General features: G+C 31.0%; 1 protein-coding gene across 13 annotated transcripts in view; it reads right to left on the bottom strand.

Moving 5' to 3' along the window:
• The window catches only part of LOC114119561 (CUGBP Elav-like family member 1), a 180995-nt gene that overhangs the window by 82504 nt on the left and 77949 nt on the right, over positions 1-20542 (bottom strand). For all 13 annotated transcript variants that reach the window (XM_050204393.1, XM_050204395.1, XM_050204387.1 and 10 more), the window contains one exon: positions 18894-19102. In XM_050204393.1, coding sequence (XP_050060350.1) covers positions 18894-19092 — 199 coding nt within the window. In that variant the 5' untranslated portion in view covers positions 19093-19102. The remainder of the gene's footprint in view (positions 1-18893; positions 19103-20542) is intronic.

Genomic DNA, 20542 nt, shown 5'->3' with positions numbered 1-20542 from the left:
TTTTAAAAACCATCTGGTAGAGGAACAATTTTATTGTTTAATTATCCATTAATATTTATGACTTTATTATATGCTTACATATTTTTTGTTTTTTATGCTGGGGACATGACATTAGTTTAATATTGTATTATTTATATTAATATTTTATTTAATATTATAGTATATTGTATTCAGTCTATAATTTTCTATTTTTTTATTTTCAACGTAAGCACGTATAAAGAAAAATAAATACACTTTTAACCTAATTGTTGCTTAAAATTTTAACATGTATTTAATATTAATAAACATTAATTACAAAAAAAAAAAAATATTTTTTTTTCAGCCAAAACCAACAAAAAATGTCCTTTAAGAGTTGCAGAAAATATTAAACTGACAAAAAAATAAAACTCAAACTTTATATAAAAGTGATAGGTTCTATATTTGAAGTTCAACAAAATTGTTGCACAATATCATATCATACATTATGTAGTTTAGCTTTAGTTTATCTCTGGTTATCTTAGTAAATAAGTTTATATTGAAACATAAACTCTGTTTAATTGTACGCACATAGAAAATATTATATTTTTCATATTCACTTTGTCACACACATGTTTGTTCCGAAACAAGTATATAATTTGGCATGTTCATTACAATTTTCAGCCGTAAAAACCTAACGGCGTCATTTATATGCACGTCAAAAGTTAATTTTTCCAAACAATATGTGTGTGCTTTTGTTTGATGTACGTGTAGGGTGAGTTCGTTTATTTGAACCACGGGTAGGGAAATAAAACATTGGAAAAACACCATTACACCAAAGTCATCGATGGCGCAGAATCCATTACTATATGTTTTTTTGTGGGGAGACTACAGCACATCGCATGCGATGGCGCCGTCGCCGTTTTGTCGACACATGTGGCGACAACCGCTGTTTACACAATAATAATAATAATAATAATAATATAACCCTTCGATATAACCTCCATCTATATAACATGTTTTGATGTTATTATTATAATACATAGTTTGCTTAGTCCGTTATCCAAAACGCGATGGTATTTCCATCAGTCCAAGTGTGATTTGTTGTTAATAATTCGATACATACGTCAAAAACCCAACGACATTTTCGCGATCACCAAACTCCAATTTTAGCACGACGTTAGCGACAGTGGTTGTTCACTATCATTTGTTTAATTTTACACAGCTCTAACCGTTACACCTTTGTGTATAATCCTTCAAACGTGTCTGGGAGTAATTTAAGATCGTTAACAAATAGAATAACTTCCGAAATAGTATACATTTTTACTAATATTTCACAATTGAGAAGTTTTGTGATGATTATTATCACAATGTTATAATATATGGCCGACACCTTATAGTTGAGTTACTAATGCATCAAGAGACATGGAAACAGAAAAAGCTATCGAACGCTAATAATAATACTAATATATTATAATATATGCGGGCACGTTGAAATTAATTTTATCGTCAAAATCATAAATTAATTAAGTTATATCTATACGTTGCTACTGGCGTATTATGATGTACGACATTATATTATGTCGTTTACCTTGAATTTGTGAAATACATTGTCCTGAGAAATTTATCTACATGATTTGCATATGACAAATTAAAAAGAAAATACAACATTATAAATTACGATAGAATAATATTATGTTAGAATATTTTAATCGTTATAATTGAACCATGAAAATGAAATTTTTTTTTAAACTTCAATTGACGATACAAACATTTTATTGTCATTTTTTTTGGAAATATTTTATTGACATTATTTTATTTTATTCGGAATTTATGATACCAAATTATATTTTATATTATTTTTAATTGTTTGAAAATAAATAATAAGTAAATAATAATATATTATAATGAATTATACTTATATGTATAATATTAATAATTGATATTGGTAGCCAGTCGGTAGGACGTATAGGCATAATATGTGTACATTATTTAATGAATACAAATATTTATTTTATTAATTATTGATTAATAATATATTCGACGTAGTGTATTGTGGGATTATTCGGACCACGTGTCTGTGTCACGAATACAATTACACAAAAAGCCAAAAAGCATAATATTCGAAAATAGTTGGGCTTTCGTCAAAATAAAAACCAAGAACATTCAGATCGGCTGTACCGTATACAAAATAATACGGTATAGTCATGCTTACATATTTCAGTTACAAAATGAAATGCTTATAAAAATATTATGTTATGTTTCGAGTAAGTCGAATGATGATAATTTACATAGATGAATTCTTATTTCTAAATATAGGTCGTAAAGGACCTGTTAATAAAATATACATATTATATTACCTTGAGGTTCGAAGCGTAATCCTTCGAAAATTTTTAGCTTGATTCGTCGACCTACAAGTGATCGACTTTTGAATATTTACCACTCCGCACAACAGTATATTATGTAGTACATTGATTTATACGCATTTGTGGACCCGAAAAACGAAAACAAAAAGAAGCTAAAACCGAGTAATCAAAAATCGGACAGTACATACGGACACGAATATAACGTCAACAATGATCGTTGTACAAGACTAGCCGACAGAAAATTCTTTGGTTACTCTCAACGAGTATACCGCACAAATGTATGGTCAGCGGTTGCGTTTGTCATGTGAACCGCGAACGGAACGCGCGCGGGTTTAGAATCTCCCCGGATTTTGGTGTTAAATTTTTGGTGACCACTCTTCGAACGAAAATTCCACAGTGACGTTATAGATATAATCTTGCGGGCAACCGCGGTAATCGTGACCGAGGTGATCATTATCGATAATATGTATTCGACCGTTGTAACATCGATATTTTCTATTGGTAATTGGTTTTACAATATCAGACGATTTTATGTTTGGTTTGGTTTGTTTCGTTTTTTATTGCCACCGTTCAATTATTCGTCTGCTACTGCGTATGATATTAATATATTAGATATGGTGTTATATGAAGTGCAACGAATTTTCGATGATACGAGCGAATATGGATCTTTAGCTCAATGAAACACATCGTCATTATTCATTAATATTATATTTACAAGTGTCTAGTATAAATAGTGACATCCCATTAACCTCTATGTGACATAATTATTTAAAAGATGTATTAAATTTACGAATAATGTTTGTACATATATTATATTTTAAAGATTTATGAGAACCAAGTATAAATGAAATCGTTAAAATTTAACTTAAACCTGCGATTCTTCTTATTAATTATTTTTATTAACGTCTGTACACAAACGAGTACCTATACGAACATTTGAAAAAAAATTAATTAATTTTTTTTTTTTAATTTCTAAAATTATTACACAGTACGTATATGAGAATATTCAGTAATGTATAATATTACTCACAGGCAACATATTTTATGGTTAATTAAAATATCAATGTTACTCAATTAAATTAATAGGTATATGGTCAACATAAAAATATATTAAAGTGTAAGTGATGTGTTACATAAAAAAAAAAAATTGTGATTCCAAAATATGTTTTGCAAAAAACTATAATATCAAATAAAATAGAATATACATACATTTAAATTGTACATAAGTTTATATTTTATTTTGATAGTATAATAGTGTTTATATTATTAAGATATTCAAGAGTATAAATATATCTTACGTGTAATGTATTTATTTTTATATTTATATCATTAACAGATTTTTGGTAGAAAACAACACACCATTATTAGCGTTGTGATTTAACTATAATTGTGTATTATCGTAATTTCGTATTACGATCACACGTAAAATTGATCTGAAACGATATTATATTGTTATACTTGACAATGGTTTGATTGTGTTAGTATGTGAATTTGATAGTTCAAAAGGCAAGTTTGACACGATTTATATAGTTTTGATACCCTTACACAGCGTGAAAAATAAAATAAAATTTGATGTGGATAAGGATTAAAAATATAAAAAATAAAAATTATAAACTATCATTTTAATAGTTTTATAAAAATTATAATTTTCCAAATTATAATAATAAAAAAATTATAATAGTTATTGTTCAGAATGGTTTGTAAGTTTTCGATTAGATTTTCTATAATTATTCAAAACGTTTTTTCACAAAGATCGTTTTTACGCTAATCCACTGTGCTTTTGTCTGTGTATAATAATACATGCATTCAGAGTAAAATCAATTACCTATAGAAAAATAATTGGTTTTTAAAATGCTGAGTACCCACGACCATTGTATAAAGCAATAAACGAGCGTATTTTTAAATGTATATAGTCATATTTATTCGTTATACGTATGACATTATGAAAGTTTTTAGCGAACAAATTAGTTGCGCTCCAGCCTTCAACCCAATAAAAATATACATCTATATTTTTACTAAAACATTACACCGGATATGAGGTATAATATTGTTATAAAATACGATCATGCAGGGTGAACTCAGACTGGACAAATTAGCTTCGGTGGTAAAAATCGCATTAGATTGGATAATTAAAGCTGACGTATTTATGCATATAAATATATAACATTATTTATATTAAGATAAAAGTCTGATTTTTATGGAATTCCCACCTGAAATCTGGAAGTGGAACTCGGTCGACTGATGGGAAAACTTCGTTATATCAGAAATCTACATAATTATATTATTACACTAGAATAATAATAATGTTTTTTATAATTGTTTTCACTTTAGCGGCGGAGGTAGTACTGTGGTAGAACACGATAATGATATAAATAGTGAAACAGCGTTTGAATTGTAATCGATGAGCCGATCTAAAGTCTCATTAGCGTTGGACCGACTCCAATAAGACACGCTGACGCGCGGGTCGGAGGTCAATTCTCTGCTTGGTGATCGTACGCGACGACGACGGTAGCGGCGGCGGTGACCTCATCGATTTATTAATCTGGAACAACTCGTGTGACGTCGACAGCGTAGGCGAAGGTGGGTGCTGCTGTTTGGCTCGGTCGACCGGAAGGGACGATGACTGGACACTACTGCAATTCTTAATGATTGGACGCGAAACGCCGCTGCGGAGTTGTATTAGAACTGCGTACCAGTGATAATTATTATTATATACGTTTAGATTTTTACGCGCGTCTCTGGCTTCGTGTAATTGACTAAGAGCCATCGCAGACTCGTAAAATAATAATAAAATAATACGATTTCCTCCACACTCGTTCGCTCGTCTTTAGAGGATTTCAATAAAATATATGTATGTGATGTAGTTTCTATGGGATCAATGTGGATGGAAATTCTATCCCCACTTCCACACATACACAAATACATATATAACAGTACTAAACAATCGTATTAGCAGCTATGCCGCTGGTTACAAACGTCACTATCTATAAATATATATACCTATGTATAGACATACAATCTTTGGGCACGCGAGACGTGAATACCGCGTAGAAAAGCATAGGGATCAAGTGGAATTTGTGTACGTTGTGTATTTTTGAAAATTCTGTGTAAAAACAATCGCCTAAAACCACTCGGCCGGGGGATAAACGCGGAATACGTGACATGACGTGTCGCAGCAAACTCCCTACCGTCTCCGCCGTCCTTTTCGTTGGCCGATCCCTAACTGCTCCGTTCAAACTGATGGCAGAAAGCAGGGATACGAACAACGACGGCGACGACGATGACGACGAATAAATCGATTGTAGCGGTGTTGGGTGATTGGGTGAACGGTAACTTCTTCCACTTATTATTATTATTATTTTTTTCCTTTTTCCAAAATCGTTTCTACACACTGTAAATACTTCGTGGTGGTTGAATAATGTCGATACGCTTACACACACACACACACATGAACACGCACATAGAGATGTATATTTATCTGGATGAGACCGTGGAATAAATTATTATTGTGTGGCGTTGTCAGTACATTCGCCGACAACAAATCTTAACACTAAAGCCAACACGCGTGCATTAAACATATAAATCTCAAAGCCATACTTTTAAAATCGCTTCTTCCTCCCGCCCACATGTACATATATTATATATTTTATACGAGTATTATGTTACGGTGCACTTTATGTGCAATAGCTGTAAACTGTGTGTACAGTAATATAATTGCGAGTGTGTTTACTGTGTATACCACATACCCAAGTATATTTTACGCGATTTGTCAAGAACACAAAAACATTCAAAATTATAAAAATCGACAAAATAATAATATTGTAATAGTTGTATGGTGACGTAGTTAGTGTATGTATTTATATGAATTATAAACACAATTGTAAAATATATTATATTCTGGTTAAATAATACCTTAGAGGAGAAAGAAGAAGGGATGAATATGTTATAAATATATTTGATTTTTAAAAGAAACTATAAGAAGATGAAGACGAATATTTTTATATGCGTGCATTTATTTTTAAATAAACAGCTTTAACTTTAGTGCGTTCTTATTGTTTTCAATTTATATTTTACGATTGTTATGCTTGCTTTTTTTTTTATATATATTTGAGTACTGCGTAGGAACGTTTAGCAAAGGTTATAAATTATAATGTGCATTTAACATGTGAATAGTTCAAGTAAAAATTCATAATATTATATTGTGGTAAGCAATAATATTATATAATACTATTGTTTAAAACAAAATTATTAAGGTATACAAGATAACTGTTCGATATTTTTATGTTACGGACATTTTTCCGTTATTTTAAGAAACATTAAAAAGGGTTTTATAAAAGAAAGGATCCTATTCAAATTTTTATTTGATTTATGCATTAAAAACAAAACAATAGTTTTAATTATTTGTTTATTCTGTCGAAAATAATCACAGGAGAACTGTGGGTTTTCAGGAACAATAATTTTGTCATTATTATTTATTTTTAACAATAATTTATGAAGAGTAATTTTATTATTATTGCAAATAACCAAATACAATTGGAATGGAAATATATTTTTAAAAATAAAATCATAAAACGCATCAAGTGACTTAGTTTTTGATGAAAATTCTTAATAATTGCACTAAACTTTTAATAGATATATCAATTTAGTCAGACAGATACTAAGACGTTCGGTTATTGACGTTAACAATTTATACACATTTAGACCCACTAAATGACAGCTGATACAAAACGATACGATATAGCGCGACTGACAGCTTTTAGCTGCTGCTGCGAAGATTAGATTTCGGTAACAAGATAAAATAGTGGTGGAGCGGAGAGGGGTGATGATGCGCTTCTGTTAAACAAAATAATATTTTTATTTCGGGTGACGACATACGAGATTACTACGCGTAAGACAGTGCTTACTCTGCAATATGTGTGAAATGATGTTATAGCACGCTTCGTGGCATAGACCGTATTTTAAGTGAGAAAATAATAATGTGCACATTATACTTAGCCTTCGTCGATGCGATAAAAGGGATATACCGAACTCGTTAAACGAGTGTCCATCGCAATTATGCGCCATGTGTTATTTACCATCTTCCCCTTAATATTTTACCATCGCCACTCATAGTCATATTAACATTCAGGAAAAAAATTCTACTCAATTACGTTTATTCACTTATTAACATAATATTATTACAAAATTAAAATTTTTGTAATAAGTGGCAGAAGTTGAGAAAAATAAATTAACGAAGTAATAATAATTCACGCGTATTGGTTATTGTGCTTAATAATGATAGCTTTCTGATGTCCACGAGATGCTTAAAAAAGTAAAACTAGATAAAGGTTTAGTTGTTTTATAATAATTTTAAAAATATGTATAGGGATCGTGTTACACACAATTGAGAAGCTTTAGAAAAAAATCATAGTTTTTTATTAATAATGTAATTGTTATGAATGCTTAAAATATTTACACTGCTATAAAATAAATGGTTTTTTATATTTTTTGACAACAAAATAGGTGTAATCGATTATGTTTCTAGTACATAAATACTTTTTAAATAATTATCTGTGAATATGGGTTAATGTAAAAGTTAATGAAAAATTTCGCATTTTTAAGATTTTCACCATTCCCATCATAAATATAAACTATCTCTTAAGATTAAAATATCTTAAATAGATATTAAAAATATTACTTGTGTAGTTTTTTAATTAATGACATTTAATTATATTTTATTAAATATTGTGGAGTACCATTATAAAAATAAAAAGGTTTCTCTTTAATCACCAAAAAGATCGAATAAGGGTTATACAAATTGGTACATGAAGAAGGGTATAAAAAGGTTTCATTTAAAATGTAACACTAGCGACTTAATTAAATTTATTATGAACAACAAAATGTCAAAATGTGTACTTAGATTATAAAAAATTGTTTATCAATTAAGTATGATAATTATATATTTAACTAAAACGATTCAGGTAGTAAAAGTCAACGGTGCGTGGATAAATGAAATATATAATGATTAAAAATGTACAGTATACATTTATTGGACTGTATAATAATATACATAAACAAAAATAACCAGGAAATCATAGTTGTGACCGCTTCATGATTGTTATTCATATATAATAATTAATATTCACATGGTACAAAATATATTTTACGCCTACAGTTTCGCATTGGATAAAGTATGTACCTAATGAATTAGTATATACATTATATCAACTGAAATGTTTATTATGTTAATTAAAATAATATCGTGACAAAACAACAAATATGCGGTGTGGTCTGCGATGTAGCTTCCATTTCAGTTTTTCGACAAAAATAATATTTAGATGATAAAATATTTATTTTTTCTGTAGAGGAGAAGGAGATATAATATTATAAATTTGTGTAACTGACACGGATAAAAAAAATCGATGTCTGTGAAATTTCAGTGTTTACTGCTGGGATATATATTTATCGAAATATAATAATAAGTTTACAATAATATATAGGTATTATTACACATAAAATAATGTTTCCGAAGTGGTGTCACTAGATCACAACTTGTCATTGCAATACTTTGAAAACCTAATAGATTACAGTTTGACTAAAAAAGAATATAATATTTGCATAATATAATCTATTGTATAAAATTATGTAATACACTTAAATACGTAACGCCTTATATACGTTCCACCGCAGCGGGACGTATCGATCATCGGTGATCGGTGGAAACGGCTCTGTTACCGAAAATAAATCATTCTCGTATTAGAGTTTATGCATGTTCAACGGTGACGACAATGCTTTTGTGTAGTCAGTAAAGGTAAATAATAACATAATAATATATATTTTACCATCGATCGTCGAAGCTGCGTCGTAAGCGGCACGGTGGAGAGGAGTAAGAGGTCGTACGGCGAGTTCATTCGATAACGCAACACACGACGTCGACCTATACCTGCCTATACGCGCGCGACTGTTTTAACGTCAGCCGGATGGCATCTCGCGCGTGTGGTTACACACACAAGTGCCTTGTGTCACGGAATAATTCACAAACGTCGTTTAGTACGCGCACGTGTCATGTAATCCGTCTTCCGCATAGGTATCCGCATTGAGCTGTTGCTGTTTATACCGAATATTATATTTTTGCTTTTCCAACATGTAATAATAATAACAATAACAACATTACATCTGACTCGATTTTATTATAATGAGTTTTTGTGCGATATCGTGGTTTACATGATGTTTTTGGATCTATTTTGATAGATCTCTATAACTGGTTTTGAGATTTATTTTGAATTATTGTAATTAATTACACCATGGGACTGAAACATGTCGAAATCGTGGAGACACTATACTTAGATATTTTTCGGAAACCATAAATACAATCTATAATTTACTTAGTATAATATATTATTATGTATAATTATTAGTAACTAATTATACATTTAGTAACTTGTGTTAATGTAAATGTATACGATAAAAATTCTCAAACAAGTACAAAAACAGCATCAAACGAGTTATTATAATAATATTAAATTTTTATTGTTATTGATCCGATACGTATCAATTTGGATATAGTTGAATTTAAGTGTATTATGGAAAGTATACTAGGTATTATACGAGGATAGTCGAATGCACGGGCTTGATTACCTAACGAAAAACGACAGTGGTGTAGTCAAATTATCTAACCAAGACGCCGTGTTGCAGTAGTTGTTATTTAAATTATGGAGATGCGTAAGAAAATAAAATATTGTGTTCTGTGTTATTTCACCGGATAATGATCATTTCGTTACTATTTCCATAGTATTCTCATCTGAATGCGATGTATGGTAACAATACACAATATGAAAAGTTGTATAAAACTCTTATAAAAATTTAAATATTTTAAAAAATACTGAAAAAAAATAATACGTTCGCTTTTATCGTGAAATAACTATAAATCGTTTTGTCTTAATGACTTGGTTGTATATTTATTATTATATTATAGACGCATATATTTTTTGACTGCTAATAATTTATAAAATTCTAAAGACTTTAAAAATAAAAAAAACAACGTAAAAAAATGTATACAACTTTAAGTTATATATTATAATAATATTTTAATTTATTGACTGTACACAGTGTACTAGTGTACACATAAATGGATTATCAATACTATAAATAAATGAACTTAAACTTTTTTTAAATTTAAATCGTTATGTAAACAATTGTTTTTTTTAATCATCTATCATGTCTTCTGGTGTATAATATGCAATTTATTGATGAAAAGGTTTAAGTTTTAAATGAGTTTAAGATTTATGATTGAATTTGACTTTTGCTGGGTATTCTAAAGGGTTTAATATTATTAAATCAATTAATGATACTTTGAGTATTATACTAAATTTATTAAAATAAAGTAATTGAATATCTCAATATTAAATTTAAACGTTCGACTGCAATAACTGTTTTGTTGAGTTTATCATGGAAATCTTAGTAAACAATATTCAGAAGAAACATAAAAAACACAAATAAATGAGATGGGAACAATGTGAAAAAAATGATGTACACTTTTCAATGGAGTTTTTAATTAACTGTAACGGATATGATATAAATAAATTGAATTTGTACAAGTGTGTTTTCAAAGGAATAATAAACGCTGTTTATCGGTTCATTAATTCATAACTTTTAGTAACAAGAATTCTTACGCGGTCAGAGCGTAGAGATTAGACAAACGGTAACAGTTGAGTGATTTAAAAAAAATAATGTAAATATACTTAATTATATATGTGTATATATATATATAATAATCGTCACAAACAAGAGATAATGTTCACAGTACATTAGATCAAACAAAATTTAAGATCTAAGAGGAAATAATAATAATAAAAAAAACTGTGCTACACAAATAAAGTGTTAACACTATATACTATTATATATACATGAAAATGAAACATAGTGTAAGTTTTTACGATCGAAGACCCCCAAGTGGTCGCCGCCCATCTACGTCAAACTTACGACACGAGTCTGCAGCCCGCGGCGCTCTAAATCTTGTAAAGTCGTCTTCTCGATAAACTTATCTCGCGTATTTGTCGCCATAACTTATACTGTTGTAATACCACGCCTTGACTTTTTTTTCAAAATTTTTTTGCCCTTATTCTTGTCTTTCCCTTCGCTAGTTTAGGCGGTCGAGCTAATGTGTTTTCCGTATTCTGGTGTTATTTTAACTGTACTGCTTCGAAGTAGTTTTATGTGATAAAAATGTATTAAAGCATTTAAAGCGTCAATTAAGTGAACGCTTTTGGTTTTTCGTCGGAAAACCAAACATAGCTAGTTTCAAAAAAAAGTTAACTCCTCCTGAATAGTCTTTTAACGGAGTACATCGTCGGCGATAGATACAAGTCGACAGCTTAATCGACGAATTTACCTCGAGACTTCTTACACATCAACAACTATCAACATTTTTAGTTCCGCACTATGATAGTTTACTGAATTGTATGTATTTATAATAAAGTACGTTAATTCTATTGTCCATCGTTAATTCAGTTTTATTAGAGTTTAGATGTATTTAATTAAATAGGGAAATAAGGGAGGAACATAAAGAATAATAATATCACTCATCGGTCGTCACAACTATACTACAAGCTATATATTTGTATGTATAATAATACTACCGATTCGAACACGCGACTATGGTTTTCAAATACATCATTTTTAATGTTCACAAACTTGAAATATAGAGAATTAGAATTAATTTTCTTACATTACGGTACTAGGTACGAAACTATTGGTTTAGCGTACGCATTAATGCCGCTTCGAATGATAATAATAATCAACGACGACGACTACAAAAAGAGCGCGTGACATTACGCAAACTAGTTATTGAGTTTTACCTAATTTATCATTTTTTTTTTTTTTTGATAATTACACAATCAATATGCAACTTTATGAAAACTGTGTATTTTGATCGTGCTTCTTTGATGAAACTATATGTCTATACGAGATAGTCAAGTGCATACTTTTAACGTTAATCGAAAAAAATATAATTATTTTTTATTGTAATTTCGAAACAGGCATTACGCAAACCGACAGGGTTGAATTTAAGCACGTGGGACGTTTGACGTGACATCTGTTGCCCGATATTGATGTTTCGAGAAAACGCTATCCAAATGAATAGGGATAATGTCTGTTGAATTTTTTTTTAAATTAATTAAAAGAAGAAGCTTCGATTTTCATTAGCCATTGGATTTTATATCGCGTGCCATTATTGTCGGTTTTCTCGTGGGTTGATTGCGGGGTCTTTGCTTTTCCATTCTTATCTCACTCGTTTCTCCTTTGGGAAAACCCAATTTTTGATATTTCCATCGATCATGCTTTTCTAGGAATTTTTGTTTATCGGGTCGTGGCGGCGCAGGACATTGTCAGAATTCATTCAATCGGATCGCGTGCGTGTCAACGTTTACGCTCAAAAGCGCACATACACACACACAGATTTAAGAATTTTTCGTGTTATCCCCCGCCCAACTTCACCTTTATTTTACCTTACCATTACAACGTTAACACATCAATAAAACAATGATTAATTTTTCTAAGGTCCCTGTATAACCTAATTTTAATAAACAATAGCTATGTACTATTGACGACAAAAACAGCTGGTACCCGAAGACCAAATATGCATGCGTATATTTGTTTTCAATTTCTTTCAAATAGAATATAATATTGACGTATATTATTATTATTATTATTATTTTTTAATATAACTTATGTATTATACTTATTGTCAAACTGTGTGCACATATGGTAAGAATTCAACTGTCACTATCGATTCACGTAGATATATATATATATTTTATAAATTAGGGATGTAGTAAAAATAATTAAATATAAAATGTTCTGTTTAATTTCATTGTATTGTGTTATATTTTAGTTTATAAATATATGCATATACATATATTTAATAATAACATTAATTTTCTTTATAGTATAATGCGTGGTATAAAAAATAGTATTCTTGTTTTAATTAGGTTTTTTCAGTATATTGTTAATACTTATTCTTTATTCAATTTGAAAGTTAATATTAATTTTAAATATCATGTTTAAAATGTCCTTAATACAATTTAAGCTAATATATCTATAAGCTTACATTTGAGATAATAATAGTATTTATTTAAATATATTATATTTGTATCATGTACAATACGTCTTAAGTTTGATTACCTATTGAATATTTGTATAGAGCCCAACCTTTCAAGCGCCGCCTCCCATCGAATAACTACTTCAAGTTGTATAACGAAAAATGTAAATATTTGAAGAAAATTAGAATTTTTTTCATTATTGTTATTATTGTGCACGCGTATTGTACGAACGTTTGTCGAAAAAGACCGTTTCCGCCATCGTTTCGCGTTTATTATTCATGTCGGACCAAACGCGTTCCCGCTTTCAGATCGCACTGCCACAGAATATAACGGCGAAAGCGTGAAAATTACGCGAGGGGTAGCTCTTTTATATTATTATGTCTCCCATCCTATTCGCCACAATCTTCGTAGCCCTACGTTTCTATTATACAGGCGTAATATTAATATGTAAGATTTCAATTTTCGTGATTTATAATCTAATTTAGTCGTGGCATTCGCGATTTCCAAAAATAGTGAATATGGTATCACATACATAACATAACTAACCATAAAGTAAGCACATTGAGAAACGCATACAAACAGTAACCATATAATAATCGTATAATTAAACAGTAAACACACAAATGCGTATTCACTGATGATCTATATAGTGCCAATATTTTGTCATTTTATATAATATAAACTGTATAACCCGTCCTCGCACAATAAAAAAATAAACAAATACAAAATACTGTGAAATATGGGTATATCTGAGTTTAGTGTACATTAATTGACAGTTAACGGGGAAATCAACGCAAATGTTTTGACTCAATTTGTGAACTAATTTGTTAGTGTGGATTCGATACATCACTTGGTAAATTTTCAAACGTGATTCAAACTACTCTTCTATTAACTTTCCTGATATTATAAAAAAATGATTAGAAATTTTCGAAAAAATTGATCTAGTGTATAAAAAAGCTATAATTGTAAATTAATTTTTATAAAAGACTCTATTATTTGTTTAATCAATGGTAACTATATATAGATTATATTATATAAACAAATATAATTATTTGATTTTCATGAGACAAAATAAAGTTCATGTGTGCGTCACCCCATGGTAAGGTGGAAAAATGAAAATAAAAATAATTCCTGCAGTTTAAATCCAATACAAACGTACATTCATCAATTTTATTTTATTTTAAAAGTATTTAGTATAAAATATTATTTGTACTAGTTAAATTCAATTTTAAGAAAAAAATGTTAAAAAAACTAAATTTTTGTACTATCATGAACACCATTAAATACTCTTGTCTCGTGTTAAGTTAATTTTTGTTAATTAAAAAAAAAAAAAAAAATTACAATACGGTTCCATAATAGAATTTAGTGGACAGGTATAATTAGGGTAAATAATTAATACCACTCAATTTTTTAGTTACGTTATAAATAAATATTTTCATAAAAACGCTGAATATTATTATTTCATAATAGTTTACTGAATCAATATTTATAATTTACATTTGAAAAAAAAATTATAAAAATACAGTTTTTAGTATTACTAGTTTTTGTTCATCAAACAATAATTTCAATTATGCTACTATAATACAATAAAGATGATAATTTTATTTATTTTTATTTTCATTTTAAGTATGATGGTATGCAAAAATAACGAACATATTTTAGTAAAATAAATTTAACACAAAAGTCTAAAACTCTGAAAAGTATGAAAAATATGTCAGAACATTTTTAATATGAAACCAACATGATATTTTTGTATCACGAATTGTAATGATCCCATGTAACCGTTTTTTGAAAGATATTTAACCGGAGGAAAGTAATAGAATATATAACTGTCACTTAAATATAATGTTCGAGTAATTCATCAAGTGACATTTATACGGTTCCATACATCGAAGTCAATAATATTTTATAAAGTATGACATTTCATAAATTGTATTACAATCACTAGTATGAAAATATATTATTGAGTTCTCGACAATCCAAAATATTATACGTGAGAGGATTGACTCACGGATACATTTTCAGCTTGTATAGGTACTTCCGCGCTCTCGCTCTATCTCTATTTCCCTCTTCTCCAGTTATAAAACGACCATTAAATTATGACAATACGTTTTGTTCCAATGCCATTCAGCGGAAAGTGAGCGAAATCAAACGAATTTGCTGATACGCGTAATAAATAATTTGTACCTCTATACGACAAAAAAAAAGTAGTCCGCCCGTACGAGGTTTATTATTTAGCTGCGAGGAATGTACGAAGGTGAAAGAATGCGTGACGACTACGATCGACGATAATATTATCAGTTCTCCCGTCAAAAACTATACGGCGCAGAATTTATTGATAATATGGCAGTAGGTATTTAGGTGGGTGGCGGATGGCAGGGAAGCAAGCGCAATTTATTATCGCAAACGCGCGTTTTAAACGCGTCCGGGGGAGTTCACTTTTGCAAATTAAAATCCGAATAGGCCATATTTTACGGGCACGTAATCCCCGGGCTTAGCGTTGTCTTGCTAGACACGCAGGTCGCGACCGTCTTGAAGGAGAAACGGATCGTACGCACGAAAACAACAACTGCCGTTTTAGTGCCTCCTCGTCATCGGCCGAGGATCAGCTGCCCCGTCCTCGCCAAGCCCCAATAAACGATTTAATGTGTACGCGCGGATTCACAGGGTTGTACACGGCGACGATATTCGGCCGTCGGATTCCCTGATAGTCATCAATATTTTATAACAACAACAACAACAATAATAATAATAATACGGACGGCGACGGTATATTATAAGAATGAGCGTGGGTTCACATATTATAATACAGCCGTCGGATCGCGGCCAGGAAGTGTGCGCGAGTACGACAGATATAAATCACCGAGTGTACGTATAAATATAGTATATACCCGATCAAAGTTTTTTATCCCCTCACACCGCTTTTCGCTCGCTACGATGGCACGTACGTATATTATGTCGAACAGGTTTGTACTGAGGTGCCGGCACAATCTCCTCTACTACCCCCCCCCCCCCCGACACTTTGTCGGGCGGAATAATACTGTATATACGCTCGTCGCTCCGTCTCCAAAGTTTTGTATAAACACGTAAACATTATGTGTGTATATCGAGGATTTCAATAATACGAGCGTGGTTTAATCTAGACAAATGTATAAAACGATGTCGGGATTATCGTTGTACGAACAAAACAAATAGATGCGCTGGCTCCGGGGGTACACATACGATGCGGCCAGCGACTAATCTTTTTCCCGATCGTACGCACATAAGAATTACGCGAACAGTGCACGAAATGATCGTATCGTGGAAAAAAAAAACAATTTAAGAGCAGAAACGCGTACTAGCATAACGGATATATGCCTACGAAAACAGTGTACTACAAACATCGTCAAAAAATGACCGGTACTGTTGAAACGATATAATTATTGTCGTCGTGATAGTTATACGCCGCGGTGGGCTTTTATCTGACCTTTGGCGTAATAATTAAAGAAGAAAAATCCGGTGTAGGTCGAACGGAGAAGTCATTAAATCCACGACAGCTGCAGTATCATAGCAGTATATACGAAAACTTTTGGACCGATCCCTATTACTATACTGTAGACTGAAGTTGGAGTACCTTCATACCTTTTGCGAATCGATTGAAACTCAAAAAGCTGCGTGAAGAGTTTTTGTTTTTGTTTTTTTTTTTTTAATTACGAGTTTTAGAGATTGATACCATCGTCTTTCTCGTACTTAAAAATTAATTGCCAAAGAATTTTGCTCACGCACTGTTGTACTGACTCGTACTCCGTTTGCGGTTTAAATGTGTTTAACGTTGTTATTCGGTAATAAACTAATAATGAAATTTATTATATAAAAATATAGCCTCGTCGTATGTAGAATACTCGCATAATATATTATAAAAGTAACCTCGAATAAGAATCAAGAACTCAGGTCGCATCAAAATAACACAGGGAAATGGGAAAAATAGAAATAAAACGTACATTAATTATATGCTCTCGTCGTTTTCGTTTCAAATGCGCCTGCGACGCCCACACGTGGGGTGATAAAGGCGATTAAAATACCGACTGGCCGGCTGGTCGGTCGACGGTTTAACGATGGGGATTTAGGTGTTGAGAAACGCGTACGATGGTATATAATGTATGTTATAATTGGCAGTAAACATAGCACTCGCGACATGACGATGACGGCCACCACCGTACTGAATAGTAAAAAATATATAAACCTTGTGCCTGTGAAAAGTGCTTGCAGAACGGCAGTAAGTTAAATGATGCGCATTCACCGTGATGGCGGTATCTCAAGAGGCATTAATATTAAATCATAATTTTAAAATGATATAATGATATTTTTGGTTTTAATATCTGTTATATGCAAAAACGTGTAACTCATTTGCAATTTGTATAGTTTAGTTCTCTGCTCTTACATATAAACTATACAGTATAAATACTAATATTATAACATTCATAGTTTAATGAACTCGATCAATGAGCAGGATTTTACCAGGAATTGATAGCGTCTATACGTGATATACTTGCATATCAACAATGCCATCGGTATAATCAGATACTCTTAAATTACAATACATGTGATGAATCAAAGCTTTTAATCCTAAGTCGTACTAAACATATTAAATCTTCTGTTCTACTTAATATTGACATCGTGACCACTTTATTACGTAACAAAAACGTTTGATGTCTCGGGCGCATATAGAACGGTTTTAAAACATAACAACCCTACGGCCATAATCCGTTTATTAATATTTTGATGAAAATGTCATAACGTTAAAAAATATCGAACAAAACGGGCGAGGCCCCCCCTTTCCTAATCATAGTTAAGAATATCAACAATATCGTGTCTCGTGACGTAGTTATTATTTATTACTTTTTCTGTTTTCAGGTATATATTTTAGGGTTGTCATTATGCGCATCTTCCGCGCCGTCAGCAGTGGCTGCAGAGTGCACTCCTTACTTATATAATACCCATTAATAACTATATATATACACGCGCAAAGGATCGGTAAGGAATTTGGAGACAATGTCGTGTCGTTCGTAATAATTATGTCCCTGGTACTGTTTTGTACACATTGCACCGTCGTGTGTAATTTGAAAACTTCTACCGTTTTGGCCGCAATTAAATCAAAAAACTTTTCATAAAATGTTCATTTTTTTTATATATATATTAATTATACATAGTTACATAACAGGCGAGTGAACAGAGAAAGAAAGAAGAAGGGGAGAGTGACAAAAACAACTATATAGCAGATTGAAACTTGTGTTTTTGCGTTCACGACTATTGCCATACATAGTAATAATATAATAGTAGGTATAATTGCTGAAACACGCAACAAATCACTTGGTACGATGAACGGAAATGAGGGCTAGTGAAATGTGTACATTTCAGAAAATATCGTACCGTCCGTGAAAATTAAGGTGGGAAAATATAAAAACAATTTTTTTGTAAAAATAAATTTACACTTATTAAATTCGTAAAATCTTACCTTTACTGACTCCAGAGAACTTGTCCCTGAGTAAGTTTAGTTGGTACACTCGACCAAATTCGCCGAACATGTCCATTAGGTCTTGCTCATTCATCGCTCTAGGTATTTGGCCCACAAACATTTTTATGTAGTCGGTTTCCGGTTGTTCGGCATCGTTACTGCCATCGGCTGTAGACGCACAAGGGGTAGGGATGGCCATTTCAATATCACTGAAAGTAAAAAAAAAATATATGTCTCAATTACATGTTATTTTGTATACTATAGAGGATCGATCGCTAAAGAATTATTGTAATACGATATACTTTATTTAGAGACACTATTATTATTTTACGTACAACGGTTCTAACCATCGAAGTACCTATATGTACCTACATACAATGTTATATTATGATAATATTTAACTATATATATTATTTTTAATCAATCGTGTCATCGAAACTAGGCCCATCGTCATAACTCCTACGACATTTGCTTCTTTATATATACGTGTGTATGTGTGTATAAGGAGATTTATCCAAAAAAATTCTTATTCCGAGAAGATCACTCCCCTAGGGAGATTTGTCGGACCGACAGAGTAGACATAGCAGCTCCGACCATTTCGCATTTTCCTCAAAGAGGCTTAAGATCAGATTTCGTCGACAGCTAAGGACATTGCGGTGATTGTTGCATGGGAAGGTTTATAATATATTATATAGTTTATTATTATTAAAAGGGGCGCGTAGCTAATCAATCGGCGAGCATTACTATCGAATGTCACCTGATCCGGTCAAATCCCGTTATCGACAACGTATTGTTGTGTTAGTGTTATTTCGATATTTTTCAATGTAGTAGGACTATATAGCTTAATAAAAACTACAAAGTGAAACATATTTTTTGTTAGAAAGAGGCACGAAATGAATGAAAACTGATCAAGTCAATGCGTATTATTGTCATCGTCATCATTTTGTGACATAATCATGACTGGTTATTATTTTCGTAGCTTTTTGACGCGAAACCGAAGACTGTCATACTTTTAAGGTTACCCTTTGTGTTTGGATGCATTTTTTTCTCATAGAGAAAAAAACAATTGCGATCTCGCGAGCCGTCGCGTGCAAAAGACAGGGTTCGTATTTATTTTATACTCTTTTTTTCTTTTTTCGATTAAAATAAAAAAGTGTGTTTCGGGTTGAATAATATACTCATCGTACACTATAATGAGATCGAGATTGGAAGGATAGCACGACGGATAAAACGAATCGCAAACAAAAAAAGTAAAAATAAAAATAATAATAAACAAGAGTTGAGAAAAAGCAAGCTTTATGAATACGCTAACTTTTTCGTTTCTATTGATGTAATTTATGAATCTAAAATGAAATATAATCAATAATTAATACAATGCGGATGCCATAAAAATTAACCAACTAGTGCAATATAAACTTACATTGCCAGAACAGTAAACAAGTTTAAACCACACAGGTAAATAAAAATATATTGGAGTCTGCAACGTGTATACATTAAGAAAATAGATGTATTCAGAGAAACAAAAGATTACAATTGACTTACAGTCAATAGAATATTATAGTGACGTCAACTTACAAGTCATAATACACCTCAAATTCACCTACACTAAATTGTACATAGAAAAATATCTTTAACTAATCTATTAAAAA

The sequence above is a fragment of the Aphis gossypii genome, chromosome 3, assembly GCF_020184175.1.
Source record: "Aphis gossypii isolate Hap1 chromosome 3, ASM2018417v2, whole genome shotgun sequence".
Taxonomy (NCBI): Eukaryota; Metazoa; Arthropoda; class Insecta; order Hemiptera; family Aphididae; genus Aphis; species Aphis gossypii.
Note: the sequence above shows the minus strand (reverse complement) of the source record. Positions and strands in the feature narration are given on the sequence as shown.